The 24,263-nt window shown below is 35.9% G+C and overlaps 1 protein-coding gene across 2 annotated transcripts in view; it reads left to right on the top strand.

Annotated features, from left to right (window-relative positions):
* Window positions 1-1,103: 1,103 nt before the first annotated feature.
* NEDD1 (NEDD1 gamma-tubulin ring complex targeting factor) overlaps window positions 1,104-24,263 on the top strand; it is a 44,969-nt gene continuing 21,809 nt past the window's right edge. Inside the window, exons 1-5 of one of the 2 annotated variants that reach the window (XM_024754402.1) lie at window positions 1,104-1,177; window positions 3,414-3,557; window positions 6,427-6,521; window positions 10,528-10,644; window positions 13,454-13,594. In XM_024754402.1, the coding sequence (XP_024610170.1) occupies window positions 3,422-3,557; window positions 6,427-6,521; window positions 10,528-10,644; window positions 13,454-13,594 (489 nt within the window). In that variant the 5' untranslated portion in view covers window positions 1,104-1,177; window positions 3,414-3,421. Of the gene's footprint in view, window positions 1,178-1,359; window positions 1,446-3,413; window positions 3,558-6,426; window positions 6,522-10,527; window positions 10,645-13,453; window positions 13,595-24,263 lie in introns of those variants that run through there. The other variant, XM_024754403.1, reaches the window with a different exon arrangement.

The following is a 24,263-nucleotide window of genomic DNA, read 5'->3' as shown; positions in this document are numbered from 1 at the left end:
CCAACTTTTTGGTCCCCACCCCTGCCAACATGTATTTAATAACCTCAAGAACTGTAAACTACAATTAAGGCGGTTGCTGCTTGCTGTCTTTGTTTTGAGGCTCCCCATCAATCTTTATAGCTTGTCTAGGGCTTCAATTTCTGCTCTGAAAAAATTTCTTCTCTGCATTTATTAGAGTTTTCCGGTTATTTGCAATATTGTTGCAAATAACCGGGGCTTACATACCTAGTTCAGAAACACACTCCAAGTATGTACTTGTGCTGAAAGAATAATAACACTGTTTACAGAAGAAATGCCCTATATTTTTTAAAAGGATTCTCAGCAGAGCTTATTAAAAAAAAAAAAAAAAAAAAGCCCTGTTAGAAGGGGAATATGAAAGCTCAAGTCACCTACTCCTTTTCCCACTCTGAGAAGCATCTCCTTCAGAAGAATTCCCAAACAGATGGTGTTTGATGTTCCTGACCCTGCAGCATGATTTGGAAAAAAGATCATAGGTTTTGAAGTCGGATAACTCAGACACTCAGGCTTTCTGTTATTTCTTAGCTTTTCCTAGCATGTCTCCTGGTTTGTAAATTGCATTGGGTATTATCGGCTGTCCACGGTTTCCTCTTCAGGAAAGACATTCCCAAACCCACATCCATGTTCATTTCCCTTTCATACATTTTGTACCTTTCATCTGAGGCAACTCTCAGAGTTTTTGATTTTCATTTAAGTATGTATTTATTAACGTCTGCCTCTAATACTGGACTGTAGCTCCACCAGGCCAGGGACCACGAGTGTTGACCGTACCCCTGTATTCCCAGGCTAAACTCAGCACTGTGCACCCTGAGTCTAGCAGAGTGCCTGGCACACAATAGGCAGCCAACGAACAAATGGATGACAAAAGGGCAGCAGCCTCTGGCCCTAGCGCCATCGGTGGGGCGTGGAGGGAGCCGCCCAGGCCCGCAGATCCCTCCCAGGCGCTAGGACCAGGACCCCCACCAGGCCCAGCACCGCCCCTGGCCCTGGCCCTGCCCCTGGCCACCAACCCAAACGATCCTTTGCGGTAGCGCCTCTCCCGGTGACGCCATCCGGGGGCGGGACTTCCGGCCGCCGAAGTTTAACAGTCCAGGCGGGAGCCGGAAGCCCAGCGCCGGAGAGGGCCGCGCCGGGGCCCCCGGTGTACGGCGGCTGAGAGGTGAGGTTCCGGAGGGCCCGGGGTGGGGGGCCGACGGCTGCCGAGTACTTGCCCTCTACTGGTGTCCGCTCTCCGGTCACCTCAGGGGGCGGGTCGGAGGCCCCTGGGGTCCCGGGGCTCCGGCCGGCCTGGCGCTCCGGACGATTACTGGGCAGGGGTGCGGCGGCGCTTTTGGCGCGGAAGTTCCAGGGAGCCGCGGGACGGGGTCGCGCACCTCCCCCTGCGACGGGCTCCAGTCGGGCCTGAGAGGTGGCCCGGGTCAACTGGGGTAGGTCGGTGGCGGCTCTGGGGGCTGCGCTGCCTCCGGAAAGTTTGCCGCTTGTCCACAATCCCGTTCTCTTTTTGCAAACCTCTCAAATCCAACTCGTTTAGCAGGCGCTCAAATGCATTTTACGAGGTAACCCCAGTTGAGCAAGACTCCTGCAAGTAAAATGCATTTTGGGTTTTTACTGAAATTTGTAGAACTTTTGTTTAAGCTAAGTCGTAGTGGAATTGTTTTTTGTAGCTGCGCTCCCCGAATCTGGGGCTGACGGTGCTACCGCCTTGTGTCCTGAGGACAGCTCAGTTTTGATGGGAGCCTCTTCCTGAGGCTGATATGATGCCGCGCCCTTAAAATGTGCTCAGTTCTCGGAAGACTGAGGTTGGTGGGCCCTTTTCCGCTCCACTTTGAGAGGAGGAGACCGACGTTGAATGACTTGGCCAAAGTGACTGTCACCTAACTCTGGGGCAGATCATCTGAGCCAGGTCTAAAGCGATCTTTCCGCTACATCACGCCGCTCAACAGGAATGGTCTAAGATTATAGTAAAGATATCTTTCAGTGGTTTTTACTGGGTTTACAGATGCCTTTCCAGCACTTCATTGTTGTTGAGTAGGGATCCGAAAGGGCACATGTTACCAGCTGTTAAGGCACCAAATCCAAACACTGTGTCTCCATTTCAACAGGTGACTGACGGCTCTTAGTAGAACTGTATTTATCTGATGAATGAAGCATAGTGAATCACATAGGTGGCTTTTCTAGTTAACAAAAGTTTTAGCTTCTTTATAAACACATTGAAAATTTTGTCTCTGGAGAATGAAAGGGCCCTGTAACTTGTTAGGCCTTTAGGTTGTCCTCTGAAATAGAGTCTGCTCCTCATAAGTGTGATGTTTTGTTGATGACTTGGGAACCTGTCTGTAATATCACTTATGCGCTGCTGCACTCTTGCACTGTCCACACCAGGAAGGTGTGAAGGGTATATTTCTAGGCCCCCATCCCTTCCCTTCCCCTTTCTCCCAGGTATTTCTCAGCATTTTTTTCTTACCCGTCATGCATTACTACTTGCTTTTTGTCTTCTAGACTGCCTTGGTTTATGAAATCACTTTGTCAGAATTCTGTGTTTGAACTGTATACTGTGAACAGATAATACAAGCGAAGGCATTGTAGACTGTGTGTTGGTATAGGGACTTAGTGACATCTTCTTAGGCTGTATTTGCTAATTTTAGACTTATTTGGAAAGCCTGCCATGGCGGGATTCTGACCTGCAGGAGTGCTACAGTTTATCATAAATTTTTTAAAAGGTAAGGAAGTTACCTATCCAACAGTTATTTATTGAGTACCAGCTGTGTGCCAGGAATGTTTCAAGACTGGTAGTAAACAAGATGAAATCCCTGTCCTAAGGATCTTTATTTTGTTCAAGTCAAGGGGAGTCAGACGTGAGAATAAGACTGCAGATAGCAGGAAGGGCCATAAAAAATGAAACAGGGTAATGGGATATAAGACAACTGGTATGGAGCAGCTTTAGCCATGGTGGTCAGGGAAGGCCTTTCTGAGGAAGAAACATGAGCTGAGACTGGAATGATGTGAAGGAGATGACCTTGGGAAATCGGGAAAGACCATTCCAGCAGATGGGGCTGCAAACAGAAAGACTCGGAGGTGAGAAAGAAGGCCAGTGAGTTTGGTGGCCCTGGGAAAGAGAGGTAGGAATGTTACAGCAGGCCAGTTTGTGTAAGGCACGCTAAGGAGGCTGGATTTCATTGTAATTGTTCTGGAGAGTCATTGGAAAGGTCAGCTAAGAGAATGTGATCTGGTTTATGTTTTAGAGAGATCACTCCAAAAACTTTGTGGTGAGCACAGTCTCTGAGACAAAAGTGAACGAGTAGAGCCACTTGTTTTAGATAAGATGCCTCATCTTAACTCTTGTTTTTAAAACCTATCCTTAATTGTTTTTAAAATATGTTGTTTTAAACTGTTTGCAGGTGCAGTCATGCAGGAAAACCTCAGATTTGCTTCATCGGGAGATGATGTTAAAATATGGGATGCTTCATCTATGACATTGGTGGATAAGTTCAACCCACACACATCACCACATGGAATCAGCTCAGTGTGTTGGAGCAGCAATAGTATCCTTTTCTTTTTTAAACAACCACTTTTTGTTAGGTTAAACAACCACTATCAATGAAACTTTTGCATGTGATCCATAATGAGAAATATATTTGGCATAGCTGTGAGATGGGAATTTAGAAAACAGTATGTCATATGATGCACATTGATATTCTCTGTTGATTTCATTAAAAACTTATTTGCAATTCACTACATTGAAAAACACTGCTATTAAAAATATGTTAGCTACTAGATGCAGATCATAGAATTAGTTTTGTTATTGACAGTTTGTTATTGAATCAAATGGAATAAGGTAGGTAATGGTGGGAAAAGTTCTGAAAGGTTCTGGAATGATGTTTTGTGTCTGTGTTTGGATATTTGTAGTTGGGAAATTAAAGACAGAACTTGAAGGCAGAAGCAAAGGTTGAGGGAAGAGATAAAAACAGTCAAACATTCCCATCTTACTGATGTATTCTCTGTATTTCTCTTCCTTTCTATCTGTGATGAAAATAGTCTTGTTTCCCAAAAAGACAGGAAAATTATCTAGATTGAACTTTCCTGAGGTTTTTATGTTTCTGATTGACATCCTCCCTGTCTTAATAAGTTCCTAGATGTGGATAAAATGAACTCATAAATAGGGATTTCTCAGTATCTCACTATTGACATTTTGGGCAAGATAATGCTTCGTTATGGAGGCTGCCCTGTGCATTGTAGGATGTTTAGAAGCCTTCCTGGTCTCTACCAACCAGATGCCAGTAGCCCCAGTGGTGACAGCCAAAAATCATCTCCAGAATTGCTAGATGTCACCTGGGAGCCAGAATCACCCTCGGTTGTGAACCACTGCTGTAAACAAAGTATTCTTACCACCTTTTGTATGAAAATGTTCTGTATACTTGGTATGCTAGAAATAATCATTCGTCTGTGGAGCTCATACGTATACACTATTTCTTAAACAACAGATTAAGCTTTAACATGTGTCTGATCTTATCAGTATCAAAGTAGTAATATTCTGCTTCCTGATGAAAGTAAAAATATCAAAGCTTTAAAATATGAATGATTCATGAACAAAAACATTAGAAGTTTTCATGCTCAATCTAATTATTCTTGCAAATACATAACAAAAATGATGAATTTTCTTATTGAATTAATTTACCTCTTCATCATTCCTTGATTTTGTATTAAAGTAGCAAAATAAATAACTTTGGTGCTCTATTAATCAAACTCATGGTGAAGGGACTGCATTTTTGAAGGACTCTAGATGTAGAGTGGGGTAAGATGTTTTAAAAAGAGTCACAAATGTGTGAGGTTCCTTCTATTATTAGATTTTTATTAGGTTTAGAGCTTAATTTTCCTTGTTACTCACTGCATAAGAGTAGCAGTTCTTAATGAGATTTATTATATTTTTCCTCCAAGGAATTTTATTAGGAGTTGATACATTTACTGATAAACCACTTAATGGTCTATCAACAAAACTGATGTAACTATGTGATAGTGTCCTATGACTTTTGGAAACTGGTCTTATTTCTGTATAGTTTTGTTGTACAAGTACATGTGCACTGAAAACCTTTGTATAGTTTTATACCTATTGAGGCTTTGATGCCTTCCATAGAGGTTAGTTACTGAAGACCAAGGAATTCCCAGACTCAGAGATTTAGGGACCACTTAGCATGGATCCCAAGGACAGCGTTGATGGTGAGGTGCCAGGAAGATTAGTTTTCTTTTTTTTGGTTCTCTAGGTAATATTCCTCACTTTCTCATGATTTCTAAAACTACATGAGAAATAAAAGGAGTAACTAGAGTACCCTCTTGTATTGTTTTCTTTCAGTCCTTTCTTTAATATATTCTAAGGAGAAAAGTAACAATAAACATAGGAAGAAGCCAAGGAAAGGGAAATGATTTATTTTTCTCAGTGCTGTAATATCTAGGTAGGTGGAAGTGATTTTGTTTGAATCATATATCATAATAAAATTACAGTCCATGGTATGTTCACAAAATATCTGAATGTTATGTAAATCATCCAAAAGTAATGCAGTTAAGACTTTGCTTGTTAAAAGTATAGGTTTAAACTTCTGATATTTTAATTTGTTTTGACTCAAAATCAGATTCTTGGTCTTGGTTATATTATTGTATTTAGTCATTTTAGTTTTAAAATACTTACATTGTTTTGTGTTTACTGATTATTCCACTTATAATTTATGTAAAATAAGGAAAATATAATTTTAAATTATTAAATTTTAAATAATTATGTATTTTAATAATTTAAAATTATATTTTAAATAACTTGAATTTAATTGAATTGAAATAAAGTCAAAACTCTCATAACATAGTTGCTGTGTAACCACACTTATTTATATTTGCTACATATACTGTAATATTCTTAATACATTTAAGATTAAAACACTCTATCACAAAAATTCCATCCTGAGAAAATATCAGGCTTTATTTCTTAGTGGAAAAATAGGAGACTAATGTGGATATTTGCTTCCTAGCTTAAATTGGTATCAAGCACTGCGTTACTAAATAGCTGTCTTAAACAGTATTTATAGATGAAAAGGTTGATTGATACTTGCCTGATGTTGCTTTTATCATGCTCTCATTCTTGAAGGATAAAATTAGACCTTCTGGCCTACTCTTTGAAAATGGAGTAGTATTTCACATGGGTTAAATAGCTTTCAAGTGATAGCAAAATCAGAAAGGATGGTTCTTCCCTGCAGTAGTAGTAAAGAGAATTAGTCTTAGTAATTAGTAATCTGAGCCAGTTTTGAAAGCTAATGTATCAGCTATATTCATTGCTTAGTGTGCTTGCTTTTATCATCTCAATTCTTATAATGATAGTCGAGTGCTAGAGCTGCTCATGGATTGTTCGATTCTCCATAACTCTTCATTTAGATAACTTTCTAGTGACAGCATCTTCCAGTGGTGACAAAATAGTTGTTTCAAGTTGCAAGTGTAAACCTGTTCCACTTTTAGAGCTTGGTGAAGGGGTAAGTGTTTTGTTTTTTTTTTTAACTTTTAAAAATCTTAGTTTTGCTTGGGTTGTAATTGCTTATTTATTATGGTGCTGACAACTAAATATAAAGGTGTTTAAAAGCAGTATTCTTAACCTGAGCTTAAAATAATAGAGTAACACTTAAAGGTGAAATAAGTGTGCTTACTGAAACATCTTTAGGTAAAACAATATTGGGTAGTAGGGGAGCAATCAAGGACTTACATTTCGTCAACTAGGCAGTTACTTTCTCCATTTCCCCTCTGTGGGAGGTTCTCTGGTATTGCTGTGGTTTTTCAGGATGATGTTCCACCAAGGTCACTGAGTAGATTTGAGCAAGAGTCCTAATGTTGTAGCCCTTCCTTTACTGTCATTGGGCTCAGGACCATCAGCTAAAGAGCCTTATCTGATGGTAGCCTTCTGCTTTAGCTTCTGTCCACATTGTACTGCCTGAGTCTCCCCAAGCTCTCCTGCAACAGGGTGTCTTTGTCCCAGAGCTTTGGTCCCAGAGCATTTAAATGAAGCTCTCACTATATGTTCTTACCCTTTAGTTTTATAAGTTAATCCCTCTGATTCAGGATAATGCTGGCTTTCTTATTTCCAATCACACATTTCTTGAAAGCTATTTCCATTTTAAATAAGATCTAAATAAAAAGGAATAAGTAGTTAGTTGGTAGCTTGTTCTGTTTCTAAATTTCATAGTTTTCATAGCAGACTCTAAACCATTATGAATTGTCATAATTTTACACACTGGAGTAGATAAGGCAGCCCAATTAATAATTGTTCTACTCCAATTACAGTGGAGTAGAACACAGCAGAGCATTGGAATATAAGCTCATCTAATGTAAAAAGGACTTAGGATTTCTATCAGTCCTTTCCTAAAGGTATCTGTTGGATTGATCTCAGCATCAGTTCCAGCCCACAGATATTAAGAGACTGGGGCGGAGAGAATGTCTGCTAAGGGTAGGAATGACGTTTGCCTATCAACCTCAGTAAGTGAAACTGAGGCAGAGAGTGTCGCTGCACAGTAAAGTCAAACTACTCTTCAAGAGCAGGCGGAACATCTTAGTCATCTTTGGATCTTCAGATCATGTTAAAGGTGGGCAGCAAACATTTGTGAGTTAAATATCAACATCAAAACAATTTAGATTTCCACCTCTACCACTATTTATATATCTATCTACACACATGCGTGCGCACACACACCCACACACACATACACACACTCTTATGCGTTGCCTTAGAACCAGTTTGGGACCGTTTTTTGTTGTTAATGTGTAAAATATAAAAATGACATGATATTTACAAGTGTGACACCACTTTAAGGATTTTGTGAATATTTTACATTAGTTGCTGTAGTTCTGTTTCCCACAGTTAAGTCATATCAGAATGCAGGTTGATGAAAGTGAGATCATTGTAGATCATTATAATTTAAATCTGCTTTAGTTTACTTACAAAACATATTTTACAACCATTGGTTTTTTAGTCTTTATTAGTAATTTCTTATAACATATTAGTGTGTTGGTAACCTTTGCTTCATAGGATCCAAGTCCTATTACTTATGTACCATTTGAGATATTAGACTTTTGCTCATTGGGAAAATAAGGTTCTATCCTACTTATTTTAACATTATTTTTATGGTGGAACTTTATTAAGTTTCATATTTATTTTCTTTGATTTTGTATTTTACCTCTTTAAAGTAGACATATTGGTCTTAACAGTATTATAATGGATACGATAGGCTACTATATAGCCTAGAAATTTGACCTGATGTTATTTTCAGATTTTAAAATTCCACCCATTGCTTGTGTCTTAGGGTACAGGATTTCTGTAATAACCACTCAATTTCCATTAATTATTTAAGTTCATTAGCTACGTTAATAATCTATTAACATAAAAAGATCTTCTATCATTATGGTAAGCAGCTATAAATACAGGTTTTGTTCTGAGCCCTTAAGAATAATTTGAGTGGTTTTTGATGACTAGAATCCTAATATATTGATCTTTGATGGATGCCCTTCTTCTCTGTTTTCTTTAAAGGTTATTTTGATAGCTCTTAGCACACTGTCCTGATCTGCAATGATAACCAGATTCTAACTTTTACTAGTCTGTTTAGACTAAAGTCAATTCCTAGAATGACCTGCAAGAGAATTATAGCGACCATACTGAAACATTGATGGAACGTGCTCCTGATATTTTTGTATGTGTTAATAATTTTGACTCAGTCAAAATTTCAGAGCTGGAAGAAGCCTTGGGGGAGGGAGAGGGGGTTATCTGCACCCTTTTAAGTATCTGGTGCTCTCTTGAGCAGAGGATGTTTTTGAAGATGCAGGACTCTCAAGAATAGTAGATCTGGTCCTCATCTCTCATTTCTCAGATGTAGAAATGTAGGCTCGGAAAGGTGAGATGACTTGCCTAAATCTACATAGTTTGCCTTTTAACCTTTAACTAAGTCACAAAATGTCCCCTTTGGAATTCATTTCTCTTTTTTCCCCTCATGGTATTCAGCTAGAGGTGAGAATAATTAATGTAACTATGCAGTGTATCTGAAAATTAAATAGAGAAAAACATGCAATACTGTGCTCTTTGTAGCATAGTTACTGATGGTACTACCAGATAGATGACACTCATAGATAATCATTGTGAGAAAAACTTGGTTACCTCTGTACTTTAGCCGTTTGTTCTATAAATATTTATTGAACATGGATATGGTCTTTGCTCTAAGGAAACTGACATTCTGCTGAGAGACAATAAACTAGTAAACAGAATACTGAGTATAGTGATAAGTTGTTATGCAGAGAGCTAAAATAAGACATTGAGATAGCAAGTTACGTTAAGTGGCCAAGGGAGGTCTTCTGAAGTTGTGGCATTTAAGTTGATATCTATTGACCAGAAGCAGCCATTCAAGCCAAGATTCAGGGAAATTAACTTTCCAGGCAAGACTAGCTGTGTAGAAGCCTCGAGGCAAATATAGTGTTTACGGAATGGAAGATGGTCAGTGTGGCTAGAGAATTAGTGGATAAGGAGGAAAATGGTGAGAGACCAGGTAAGAAGGGGCAGATGAATAGGGCTTTGAAAGCCAGGTTAATGATGAGTTTGGAATTTATTCTAGGTGTGATTGGAAGCCATTGAAGATTTTTAAATGAGAGACACATGATCTGATTTACATTTCTTAAAGGTCACTCTACTTATGGAGCATGGGATGTAAGGAAGCAGGAGTGGAAGCAGGACAGCCAGTTAGGAGGCTGCTGTTGTGTTTTGTCAAGGTTTGGATTAGCTAGCAGTGCTAGCTAATGACAGTAGATAAAGGGGGGCCCATGTGGGATAGATTTTAGGCTTGGAGTTTAGAGAACTTACTGATAGATTGGGCAGAGGGAGAACAAGGAATCAAGGTCAATTCTGGACTTTTATCTTGAGGAACTGGATGAATGGGACCTTTACAGTGGTGGGGGAGAGTGTAGAGTTAGGTTCTGATGACATGGTGTTTGAGACTTGGGCCATTAGGGGGAGATTTGCTGTGACGCTGGACTAGTATCTTATCTAGTGTCTTTATAAAACTTTGCCCCTCTGTAAAATGAGGGTTTTAAACTAGGCATTCTTTACAGTTCCCTCTACCTTAAGAATTTTCTGAGCTGTGGGTTGATTTTAATGTGAGATACTCTGTGGGAGTCTAAGACCAGGTTTTATTAAAGGGAAATATTAAGGGCAAGTAAGCCCTGATGGGAGCCCAAGACTTGCTGGTATTTCCTAAGCTTCCTTTGTCACCACCTTTCTGTGGACTAGAACATGAATCTGGTTGATTTCCTTAAAGCCTTTTTGAACACTTTGCAAACTATTGAATCCATGTGACAGATAATGAGAGGTGAATCTTTAGTACAAGAGTTGGCATGTTTATAGCATTTAACTCAACGAATATTTTTCATGTGCTTACCAAGTGTTGGGTGAGACTTGAAAGTCAGCTCTGGGCTCTGTTAGGTTAATGTGACTTTTGTTTTCTTTAATAGCAAAAGCAGACATGTGTCAGTTTAAATTCAACATCAATGTATTTGGTAAGCGGAGGCCTAAATAACACTGTTAATATTTGGGATTTAAAATCAAAAAGAGTTCATCGATCTCTTAAGGTAAGCAACTTTTTTTTTTTTTAATCCTTACAGAAATGGGTGTCCCACAATGTGTTTATTAGTAATAGTTACCAAACTTTTAATTTTGAGCTTTTATGATAAAAATAAGCTGCTTCAGAATTGAAGTGAGATTTGTTAGGGAAAAGAAAGATGCTGTGTAGCCAAAAACTTAATTTTTTTGGTTTATTTTTCCCTCCACATATGTTACTATATTGCTATATTGCTGGGGTTAAAACTTTTTCCTTATTTTTTCACTTTGGTCTGCTCTCGTGTGAGTGAACCACTTCATTTAAACAAAAATATGGTTTGTTGTCATTAGAGATCTTTTTAAGGCACTTTGAAATAATGAGAGTGGTTTTGGGATGACAGTATTTGGGGATATGGCTTCTTAGTTCTCTGTTACAGTTTGTATGTATGTATTTTCATCTTGGTAATGAAATGTTTCTAAAATAGTTTACTACTGACAGTTAGTGTTTCTTTAAATAGTTAGCTTTTTGCAGTTTCAGAAAATGAAAATAATCATCATGAAAGCCCCTGGTCGCAATTGTTTTTTTGGACTTCTGTCTTTTTAATATTTGGAAGTTCATTTATTAAATTATTTTTAATTTTTATGTCTTAAAAAAGTTTTAATATGCAAAATTTTAAACATATTTTTATCTATACACACACATACCTATATACACAGAGAAAGAACTTCCTTTAACTCATCATCCATGTACTCATCACCTGATTTCAGTGATGATCAACTCATGGCCAGTATTGTTTTATTTATGTGCTTATCTACTCTCATCTTCAGACCTTCAGAGTATTTTGAAGCAAATACCAGAGATCATTATAATTTTATTACATATCTTAATGTCATTGAGTTAATTCTTGCTAGAGAAATAGTATATAGAAGAATGGTTTTCTCTTAGCTAAGTTGAAATATAATCTTATGATTGCTGTTTAAAATATTACTTTGGAAGTTCATTATTTTTAAGTATTAACTAAACTTTGAAGAGTCTTCAGGAAAATTGAGAAGTTGCCAATAATGAGAATACTTAACTTTTATTGAATTCTTTGACATGCCAGCCACTGTGCTTAACATATTTATTCTATCTATTCTACAAACTCTGCAGAGCAGGTAGTATTATTCCTAAGTACAGATGGAGAAACTCCGACTCAGAGATGTTAAAGAACTTGTTCAATGTCAAGCAACTAGTAAGGGCAAAGATGAGAGGCACACTCAGCTATTATTCATTGTTTAATATTTTAAATTATGAAATAATTAAAGCTGTTTAGGGGGATATACCTAGTATGAATAAAGAATATCTTAAAGAATTGAGAAGAGATTAGAAGTCTGTGGCCAATTTTGTCACACAGCATCACACGTTTTAGGAGCATCACTTATTCCCATCCCTCCTTACATGGCAGAATTCTACTCATTTTTCCATCCTCAGCTGAATGACTTATTTTCCACAGTTGAAATCAGGAAGACACACCTGCCTCTTTACAAAGTCATAGAAATTGTATTGGACCCCACGTTATAATTTCTCAAATGGGAATGATGCACTATATGTCCACTCCTTCTTTTTCCTTTCTTATCAGATATTCTTTTCCTCAGGATGGCATTTGTTTGATTTAAAAAAGCAGTAAAATGTAAAGGCATTTCCCAGCATGCTTCAAGGACCATTTGAAAAAGTTGTAAAATAAGTGGAATATTATAGCTACTATTCTTGATATTACATTAATCTAATTACAAGATACAAAGGTTGGTTTGTTTATCTTATTAAGGTATGACATCAAACTGTTAAAAACTATGCTGATCACTATGCTCCTAGGCTAGATATCTCTAATTTAATTTTGGAAAACATAGTCCTTGTGAACTCAGTTTGTTTAAAACTGAACAGTTTTATTTCCTCAAAGTGGATTCCCCTTTGGATTTGGGAGACAGTCGAGTATAATGAGAGGAAAATAAGCTTTGGAATATGACCTGGATTGAATCCTGGCTCTACCACTGGCAGTTCTGTGAGCTTGCACAGTTTCTTAACCTTAGTTAACTCAGCTATCAAATGGGGAAAATGGCCTTGCCTCCCATGATTTTTCTAAAGATTAATAATAATATATAAAACTCCCAGCCTTAGTCAGTACTCAGCAGATGGAAGCAGCAGCCATCAAATCTCAAACATGCTTTGCTCATTCTGGCTTTGGGGCTTTTGTTTTTTGCTCTCTTCTATTTTGCAGTGTCAGTTTTCTTTCTCCTCCCCTAACTTACCTCTTATTACTTTTTTTAATGTTGAACTCAAGCTTTCTGTCTTCCATAAAGCTTCCTCTGTCAACTCAGTTCACAGTGATAACTCTCTTTCCTCTGACACTTTGCCTCTGCCACTCATTTAGCATTCATTCTGCCATTTGCATGTTCACTTAAATGTCCTGTCTTCTCAGTTGAACAGTAATATTCTCAAGGGCAGGGACTCTCATAATAATCGACTTGCAATAAATGTTACTTGTCAGTGGAAGTGAATTCTTTAAGGTAGACATAATGCCATTTCGAAAATTACCTTTCCCTTTTGTCTCTTGTTTCAGGGTGCTTGACCATTATTATGGTTATGAAAAATAAATCTTTGTTCCCTGAAAAGACTTGGTGTTAATCAGATAGTTTACTACTCACTTGAGTAATTTTTTGGGGGTTATTTGAGGAAAATGTTAAAGCATATATTAGATTGACAAATACATAATAGTTACAAAACATGAAATTTACAAAAAACCGTGAAAATACGCTGTTTGAAGGTTGTGTGGCACTGCGTTTACTTTCATTTCTTTCATTCAGGATCATAAAGATGAAGTAACTTGTGTAACATACAATTGGAATGACTGCTACATTGCTTCTGGATCTCTCAGTGGTGAAATTAATTTGCACAGTGTAACCACTAATTTATCTAGTACTCCTTTTGGCCATGGTAGGAACCAGGTACAGTATGGATTTATTCAAAATAAAGTTGACAAGATAGATTTTTAAATTATCTAACATAAGACAATGAATTTGAGTTTTTAAAATTGAGTATTTTAAATTTGCATGTAGCTCACTCAAACTTAAGTAGCTGTTCTTTAATGGTAGTATGTAAAAGCTAACTCATACGAGATGATGGTGCTTACATGAGTTCGGTTATGCCGCTGAATAGTCACATGCTCCTAGAACTTAACTTTGTATAAAAAATACAGATAATTGTCAATAGATTAAGCCCAAAACATGGATATTAATTATGACATTATAATTATAGAAGTGTTGCATAGCTTAATCTATGTCAGCTACAAGACAGATACTTATGTTCATAAATACTCTGTTTGGTGGACATGGAATAATTGTATTGGGTTGGCAAAAAGTTCATTTGGTTAATGAATCCATTGTTCAATAAAGTTCTTGGTGAAAATGAAAAATATCTTTTATTTTTACTTAAAACTGAATGAACTTTTTTGACTAACCCAATATTGAGGCACAGGGTAAATTGAGTTTTCTTTTTTGTTTGTTTCAAGTATGTGATAGTTAAAGTATCAAAGCATATTTGTGTATTTCAGGTTAATACAAGTATTTAGGGAAAATTTTTATAGAGGAAAATTAGTCAATTGTTGATTTTTTTTTCTTTATAAAAAATTAGTCTATAAAATTCTTAAAAGAATAAATTCAGTTTCTCAAGAAATCTAATCCTTGGCTAACTTTCCATGAAATTCTCCACAGGAATTTCCAATGAGGTGAAACTTCTTTTAATCTTTTTATTGTAGTCACTTTGGCCATAAGTATTATTAGATAAAATATGCGAGCTCTTCAATTTTGAAAAGCATTAAAATCATTATTTGAATAGTATTTAGTGTTTAAGGAAAATTTAATGGATATTAAAAATGTACAGAAAAAAGTCTTTTCTCAGATTTCATATGTATTGAGGTAATAAAAGAGATGTACATATAAATGATTTTATGGAAGAATGATGAAAAACAGTCTTATGGTGATCCAGAACAGAGAAGACTGTCTGATTGGGAATAAAATAGAGAAAATTGAAGGAGGGAGGATTTCATCTGGGTCTAAGGCTTATAAGTGATTTTGTTTTGTTTTGTTTTACTAGTATATAAACTGGTCTCTCACAGTTATTTGATTCTAGCTTGTATTAGGGTTAGCTCTTTACATGTCCACATTATAGTTGGAACCGTGTTTGTTTCTTTGTACTCAGCCATTGTCTAACTTTGTGCCTTATATGGAAAAGATCCTCAATAAATACATGAGTAGATGAATACATTTAAAGATAACAAAGATCTTAATAGGCTAATAAAGAACTTTGGGAGAGGGATATTTTATATGGAGGAAATCATATGAAGAAAAACAAGGAGAAAGGAAAGCGTATGGGTTTTATATAGGGCTAATGTGAGAAAAAGATTAGAAAGGTAAGCAGGAACATAGTGTTGAAGTGGGACTTTGAATGCCAGACCAAAGTTTGGCTTTTATTTTGGAAGGCATTTAGGGAACTCAGAAGTTTTTGATTAGTTGAATATTAGAATCATAGAAACCCTGAACTGAGAAAAGCCTTTAGAGGTAATCTCACTTTCTGCATTTTATGGATGAGGATAAGTGATTTGCCACAGAGAATGTATTAATATTGTCATAAAAATAGGAAATAATATTTTGTTTTTGTAATTTTTTTGGTTATTTGTATTATGATAATGGAGACATAAAACCTAAGCCCACAGAAGTTGAAACTATTGGAAAAAAATTGTATCTAGTGTTCAGATGCCTTGCTTTTTAAAGAAATAGAGTAATCTTCTCCTTCTTCCTCTTTTCTCCTTCTTCTTTCTCTTCTTCTTCTTCTCTTCTTCCTCTTCTTCTCTTCCTCTTCCTCTTCCTCCTCCTCTCTTCTTTGGTATATTAGAAGCATGCTAAATTTAGATTTATAAATTCTGGGTTGACTTTTCAGTAACATAAATATTAGGTCAGATACTACCATGTATATTCTTAGATTTCAGTTTTTATTGTATTTTGCTAGAGAGTTTTCTTATTAAAAGATGAAGGAATGGTCGTGAAAACATTAGGTTTGGTTATTGCTCTTGGCCTTATTGTGTGTAAAATCTTAAAGTTTAAAAAATTGAGATAACTTATATATAATAAAGTACATATATCTTAAATACACAGCTTGATGAATTTTTATACATACATACACCTGTGTAACTACATACTCCCAGAATCAAGATACAGAATCTTAATCCTTTCCAGTCACTACCTCATACTTCTTAAAAGAATTATATGTGTCTGGTTTCTCTTAGTCTTCATTATGTTTGCTTTGTTGCATGGAATAATAGTAGTTCATACTGTTTTACCACTGTGTAGTATTCCATTATGTGGATGCACCACAATTTATTTATCCATTCTACTGTTGATGGACACATGAACTGTTTCCAGTTTGTAGCTGTTGTGAGAAAGCTACTATGAATATTCTTATATGTCTTTTTATGGATATATGTTTTCATTTCTCTTGAGTAAATACTCAGGAGTGAAATTGCTGGGTCTTAGGGTAGGCATCAATTTTTACTTTATTAAAAATTGCCAAAAAGGTTTTAAAGTCCTTGTGCCATTGTATACTTCTCCCAGCACTGTATGTGAGATCCAGTTGCTCCACGTTTTTGCTCATACCAAATATTGTCTATCTTATTGACTTTAACCACTTTGATGGTTGTGTAGTTGTGTCTCATTGTGGTTTTAATTTGCATTTTTCTGTGTTGAATGAGTTGGCACGCTTTTATGTACTGTGAGGTCACTGTTCAAGTCTGTTTATCCTTTTTGTTTGGGGTTATTTCTGTTTTTCTGATTGATTTATAGTTTATTCTGTATTCCAGATGGAGTCATCTTTTGGATATACACGTTGCATATATCTTCCTTTAGCCTACGGCTTGCCTTTCCACTCTCTTAATGCCTTTAAAAAAAAATGAACAGAAGTTCTTAAATTTATGTCTGTTATGCTCCATTTCAAATTAATTTTTGTATATGGTGTGAGATGGGGTTCATCTTTCCATACAGGTATATAGTTATGCCAACATTATTTATTACAAAGGCCATCCGATTGCCACTGGGGTGAGTGTAGGTGGTGAGAGGGTTCAGAGAGCATTCAGGCAGTGGTTATCACCTTGTAGAATTCTTACCACCATTTATTGTGTTTCAAGTACAGTGATCATTGCTTTATATTACATTTTCTCATTTATTCTTTGCTACTCACTTGTGAGGTGTAGGTTATTCTCATTTTACAAGTGAGAAAACTGAGATTCCAGGACTTTCTGATCACAAGATTCTTAACTGACTGATCTGAAGGTCGACTCTTGAAGAGTGGTAGCATTGTTTCCTTTTGAATCTCTTTCTAGCTCAGAGGCAGCTGAGTGTATAAGGATTTGAGGATCCAGACTTCTGGAAACTTTGCAGTATTCTCTTGTCACTTTGTGCAGGAGTCCAACATTTATTCTTATCTCTTCTTCGCATGAAAAAAATTTTTTTAAATTCTAGGTGACAGGTTGCTGTATTGTTGATTTTCAAAGGATTTTTTTCATTGATTACTTTGCATGGCAAAACTGAATATATCTTCTAGTTTAGGAAAACAGTAATGCTCAAAGCTTATCTCTTGTGCAAGGTCAGATGAACCAGAACCTAGATTTTCACGTTCTTGCTGCCTCTTGCTTGGGCAGTTGGCATCTCTATAAGCTTTTTTGGTATCGCTTTACATTGTAAATCCCACATTTATTTGGAGAGCTAGCTGTGTGAGCCTGGGCAAGTGACTTAACTCTCAAGCCTCCTTTTCCTTAACTGTCAAGTGAGAATGAAAATATACTTTCAACAGGGTTTTGTTTGGTTTTGGTGTTTTTTGGTTTTTTTTGTTTTTTGTCTAGATGAGATGCTAACATAGTTCCTAACATGTGGAGATTAGGGAACTTTAGTGTGAACTTTTAATGAATAATCATATTAATTTACTAAAATAGCTTTTGTGATTTACTTCTGCAAACTGGTTTGAACATCTTTAGGTTTAATGTGTTCCCTCCAAACCCCTGCTAATTAACCAATTGTAACTTGACCTCAGTAATCATATTTCGTGTTTTAGAGCAACTTAGAATAAGGAGAGCATTAAAGAAGGTGAAGAAATCGAACTGGAGTGTGTTGGTTTTTTTCCCTTTTCCTGGAACAAATGTTTATATATTTTTCGTGTACTATATTATTTCATTTTTCTCTACAGCATTAAAGCAGAGTGCCATGGGTTAGGAAATACCACTTGGCCTCTTTGTATGTAAGTATGCAGTCTCAGTTTTCTTAGTAAAGAAAGTCACAGCTATGATTTTGTATACTTAATGTTTCCATTTTACAGGCAGCATAATTGAAATCTGTGGAGGTTTTTTTTTTTATTAAAATTCCTCACAATTCATTTATGATTTCAAGTATATTAAATATTCATTTTTTAAATTTAAACAATGTTCATAAAAATTTCAAGTCTGTCTAAAAATTGACATAATTCAATTCCAATACACTGTCACCCAGCCCATTTTCTACACTGACAGTTTTACTATAAGGTTTGGGTTTTTGAGAAAAATAGTAGGTAGGGCACATATAATGATTAAATTAAAATTTTCTATTTTTGTTTCCGTGAACAATCAAGAATTTGAAATCTTTAAAAATCATCAAATTGATTTCTTAGCAAAAATGACAAAACCATGGAGTCTCACTGAATCTGCATTATAGTGAATTTCATATTGGAAATGAGATTGCCTGAATATATTGAGAATCTTACTTTGAAGTGTCTGAGCTGAATTGAAGCTATTAGTTTTTTGTGGATCGCAGCGTCTGTCTGCAGGGGAGAAAGAGCCTTACTGCTTCTGCAGAGCTGCCAGGGCTGACAGACTCCTTAGAATATAATTGCAAGTCGCTCTTTGGCAAGTTCAGCAGCTTAGGCTCACAAATAGGTTAACCTGTGTTGCCTTTCTCAGACTGCAGCCTTTTTGAAAGCAGTTAAAAAGTGGATCTATTTTATTGATTTCTTAGATTTAAAAGTGATTTTTAAATGCAATGTCTGTGAGATTTTAAATACAGCATTTTTCAGTATATGTTAAATAAGTCCATTTTCTTCAGTTAAATTTTTGACATTTTAGGTATAGCTTTTGTAAGTATTAATAAGCCTTATGAGTATGGAGAGCTGGTATTTAATTATTAATTACATTTTTAAAATAATTATTTTATCAAGAATGAATTTAATTCCAGTTTAGTTAACTTGGTTGACTGGTTTTGTTTATACCTGAACTTTGGCACTCAAAAAGTTTGACTGACTACAAAGCTTTATATCAAGAATAGTGGTTTCCTTTTATGTTATATGGGAATGTTGGTATACAGTTGTATACTATGGTATAATATGTTCTTGATTCTCTTTATATATTTCTTTAGTATTTGTATACTTTTCTAGCCTTTATATTATGTTTTTGAGCAGTTTTATGATTGACATGTTGGCAAAAAATAAACTTCCATATGTTTATACATTCTTAAAGTATAATTTTTCCTTTTGTTCTTCTCTTCTACATTTTAATAGGAAGTGATTTGAAGAATGTTTTCTTGCAGTTTCTCTGTATAGCTCTGTCTTCCTTCCATAAAGTTATAATCTTTCTGTTGGTCCAATCTTGTCTTCTGCTTTTTCTTATTAGTGTTCTGTCCCAGGTATTCTCATATTGCTAGTCTTCATAGCTATAATTTTTAATGGCTACATAATATTCCATTGTTCAAATGCCACAGCGTATTTAAACATTTCTGTACTTTAGGTGTTTTCCAAATTTTTATAATCACGAGTAACATATATTAATATTGTTTCCATAAGTGTATGTTTTCTGCTTTGACTTTTTCTTTGAGATTACAAATTCTCTTTCAACGTAACTCAGTAGCAGCAGGCTCACATTTTCTTTCCTTGAGGAGTTCAAGTGTGTTACTCTATCATTTTTGGTCTCAAATATCTGATGATAATTTAAGTATTTTTTTCTTATAAGTCACTTGTTCTTTTTCCCTGTATGTCCAAAAGATTTTTTTTTCCTTTAAAATTCAGTAATTTTACTAGACTGTGTCTTGGTGTTGGTCATTCTGTATTGTTATTCATAGGTACATGGTATGCTCAATTAACATGTAGTTTCAAATCTTTTCTTCTTTCAGGAAGTTTTCTTGAATTATAGTTTTTAGTATTTGATATTTTCTTTATCTCTGTTTTTTTCCTTGTTGGATCTTCTTATCTTCAGTGATTTACTACTGTCTCTCAAATCATTTTTAACTTTTTCCTTATTTTTGACTTTTAAAAAGTCTTTCCTTTTGACCTATCTTTACAGTATTATTTGTTGTATTTATTCATTCTGTATTCCTTTTACCTTTAATGAAGGCTACATAATGTAGCCTTCATTTTTAAAAGGATTAAAATCTCTAATTGTTTTCCAAGTTCTGACATCTCATTTCTGAGTTTTCTAATTCTGATTTATGTTGTTTTTTAAGGTCTTGTATCATTTTATTATCTTTCTGGTCATCTGTTGAGAATGTCTTTCTTCTTGTTCTCATAATAACTTTGTATGGGATTTATCTGTGAAGTCAGTTTCCCTGAACTCCTAGACAGAGATGGAGTTTAGAGGGTATCTTTTCTAACTTTTCTGAGGTTGCTTGGCTTTGTGCTACTCCTGTACTTGTATGTGAATTTTCACTTTCCTTCAACTATATTGACTCCATCCCATTCAGTTTGTTTCCACTCTTAGTAGTGTCTTCTCAGTATGGTGCCCTGACCTGGGAAGGAGATACCTTGGCTGGACAGTTTTGGGAGTTCATTGGAGCTAAACTGCTCTAGCCCTTCAGACCTTTCTGCAAACCTCTTGCACAGAACCACTAATGCACTGGATATTCCTGGTCTAGCTGATGTTGTCAATTGGTCCCCATGCTTTCCTGTGAATACCTTTTGGCTATTTGGGGCTTTTCCTGTTCGTAGATCTGTCTCAGTCCCTGTTTCCTTCTGCTTCCTCTTGCACAGATACTAATACTATGAAGGACTATGGCTGTTAAATGTTTGACTTACTAGTGTGTATTTTGGGGCTCATGGGGATACTTGATAGTCTAGTTTTGTTGTAAATGTTTTCATGGGGTTTTAGTTTTGCTATTTGGTTTGCTATCTATCTGTAAAACACACACACACATACGCACACACTCACATACTTCTACTCACTGTGCTGGGATTCCCCAAGACCAGGTTTGATGTTTCACTAGGAGGACTCACAGGACTCAACATGTAGTCATACACATGGCTATGATTTATTACAGTGAAAGGATACAAAGCAAAATCAGCAAAGGGAAAAAGGTGCATTGGGTGAAGTCCCAAGGAAGCCAAGTATAAGCTTCCAAGAGTGTTATCTCAGTGGAGAGGATGTACTTAATTTCCCCAGCATCAAATTGTGACAACATGTATGGAACATTGTCTACAGGGAAGCTTGTTAGAGACTCACTGGCCAGGGACTTTGTTGGAGGTTGGTTACCTAGGCACCCTCTACCTAGCATGTACCGAAATTCCAAACTCTACTAAGGAAAGCAGGTGTTCAGCCATGGTTCAGCCATAAACCATATCTTTTGCACAAACAGTTTAGGCACAGTGAGCCACTCTTATCAGTCAGTGAGCCACTCTCTTCAGCTGGGGTGGTGGGAACCCTCCAAAAATCCAAGTTCCAAGACTCCAGCCAAGGGCCAATCTTGAAAGCAGGACTTTCTAAAGATAAGCAGTCTCAGGCCTGCTTTTGCACACATACACACAAAAATGGGGGGATTCAGGGAGATTAAAAAACTCTGCCACCATCATAACCTCTGTCTTCTCAGAGCCCTCCAGTTACAAGGACTTTAAGCAAGACAGAATTATGTTCAGATTTCCAGTTTTGAAGAGGTTATTGCTGCAGTAGTGTGAAGGATGGATAACAAGCCATTGAGAATGGAAATGGGCAGTAGCTCAGGTGACAGATGATTGGTGCTTGAAATAAGACACTGGGAATGAAGAAGAGGGAGGAATGGAGTTGAACGGATACTGTATGTTTACAAGTGTATGTATGTATGTTTGTATATGTACATGCATATATATATATTGTCATATATGTATCAGAGACTATAAAGCTATAAGAATGTGAATGTACATTCCTATCTCTGAAGGGGAGGCTTTTCTAAGTGTAGGAACAACGTCATAAGTCATGGGACAAGTTTGATGTATTTAAGTACATAAAAATCTAAAATCTGACAAAAAGCAAGACGATAAAAATCAACAAAGTTGAAAAGAAAATGGGGAAAATATTTATGTCTATGAGAGCATTAATGTCCTTATTATATTAAGATCAATTGCAAATTAGTATTTTAAAAATCTTAATAGCCCAATAGAAAATAAGCAAAATAGATTAATGGGCAATTCACAAAAGAAGGAAGACAAATGGTTACTTAGCATTTTTCAACCGAGAACCTTTAAAGCGTGAACAACAATGAAATACAAATTCTTTTATAAAGTAGCAATTTTTAAAAATAATAGTAGTCAGGGTACTTGGAAATTGGAAATAACCTAAGTGTCCATCATTAGATTATTTAGATAAATTGATATACTCGTACATTCATATATTATCCAGCTATTAAAATCATGTAGTAGAAGATATTAATAGCACAACTAACTTTATAATAATAAAATATGGTCCCAAGTTTGCTGTTGGTACTTTACTCAAACGCAAACATACACATACACAGAAAAATACTTAAAGGATATCCTCCAAATTATTAACCAGTTTTTCTCTAGGTGGTAGGATTATGGATGGTTTTTCTTTTCCTTTTTGTGATTTTTTTTTAAAGAAACATTTCCAAATATTTATAGCAGGCATCAGCAAATTATGACCTATAGGCTGACTGTTATTTTTCCTAGAAATATCTTGAATATGGAACAAGATAGGGACTTAACAAATGCTGTTGATACTAAAATGAGTTAATACTTATTTTAAATATAATTTAGATAAACATTTCATTTATCCAGGATCATTAGATATTCTCTTGATATTCTAAATAGATGATGATTTAATAGATGTAGAAAGTTCAGAAATGAAGGTCTGTTATCAAAGAGATAGAGGTGAGTTATTGACAGAAACCAGTGTGGCTACGTAAGGGTCTTTTAAAAACTTATATGTAAAAGATGCTCAAATGTATGGTACATGAATGAATGTGTGAGTCATGAACCTGTCAGAATAGTAGCAACACCTACTATGTACCTGGCTTTTTGCAGAAATGCTATTTAATCCTTAAAGTAACCTTGACAGGCAAACAAAAGTGTTTTCTATGTTGTTCACGAGAACACTGAGGCTTGGAGAGTTTAAGAAGTTTTTACTGAAGTCATACAGAGTTTGGCTCTACTTGAACGCAGGTTCATCTGAGAGGAAGATTTATGGTTATCTTTAGTCTTGTTTTTCTTTTCTAAATGAGTTGCCATATAGGTCCACAGAATTTGAGGCAATATATGGAATTTAGGTTTTGACTTAAGAAATTCATTTTAAATTATTAAGTTTTACAGTGGTCCCTCCTTATCTGTGGGCGGTGCGTTCCAAGACCCCCAGTGCATGCCTGAAACTGCAGTTAGTACCGAACCCTGTATATACTATGTGCTTTTCTACACATGCATACCTATAATAAAATTTAATTTATGAATTAGGCACAGTAAGAGATTAACAACAATAATAAAATAGAACAATTATAACAATATACTGTAATAAAAGTTTAGTGAATGTGGTCTCTCTCTCTCTCAAAATATCTTACTCTACAAATTTAACGCCATTTCCATCCTAACTAAGCATTTATCACACACTGTGGCTATAACTCACAGTTTGAGGTGTGCAGCAAAACTAGCATTAATTTCTTTATCCTTCCTCATAATTTCACGGTTAGAAGATTCATTCTTACCATAGTTTTTTTTCTTTTCTTATTATGATTAAGTTGAGAACTTTTACCTTTTCACTTAATGGAAGCACTGCACCCAGCTTCTCTTTGGCATATCTGAATCGCCAATATCATTAGTGTTGCACTTTGGAGCCATTATTAAGGTTACTTGAACACAAGCACTGCAATACCTTGATAGTTGATTTGACAGCTGAGATGCCTACTAAGTGACTAATGGGCAGGATACCCTGGACAAAGGGATGATTCACATCCTGGCAGACTGGAGTAAGGTTTCATCATGCTACTTAGTGCTCAATTTAATATTTTTGAATTGTTTATTGCTGGAATTTTCCATTTAATATTTTTGGACTGTGGTTGACCACGGTACGTACCTGAAACCATGGAAAGTGAAGTTGTGGACAAGGTAGGGACTACTGTATATAAAACGGTAAGCTCCTTGTTCCCTGCTGTATTCAAGCAGATTCTGGATGGCCCGTATTTTAAGGATGTTTTAGCAAATTACTACTGTGCCTAAGAGGTTGAACTTTATGAACTTGGGGTATCTAGAAGGTCTATGATTTTATGGTGATGTTTTGTTTTTAATGTTCTGCTTGTGCATTTTATCCAAATTTAGATTATGTGAAGGGCTATAACTATATGAACTCTTAAAATGCTACAG

Source organism: Neophocaena asiaeorientalis, unplaced genomic scaffold (genome assembly GCF_003031525.2).
Source record: "Neophocaena asiaeorientalis asiaeorientalis breed wild unplaced genomic scaffold, Neophocaena_asiaeorientalis_V1.1 scaffold92, whole genome shotgun sequence".
NCBI lineage: Eukaryota > Metazoa > Chordata > Mammalia > Artiodactyla > Phocoenidae > Neophocaena > Neophocaena asiaeorientalis.
The sequence above is the reverse complement of the archived record's forward strand: the minus strand, read 5'-3'. Positions and strand labels throughout refer to the sequence as shown.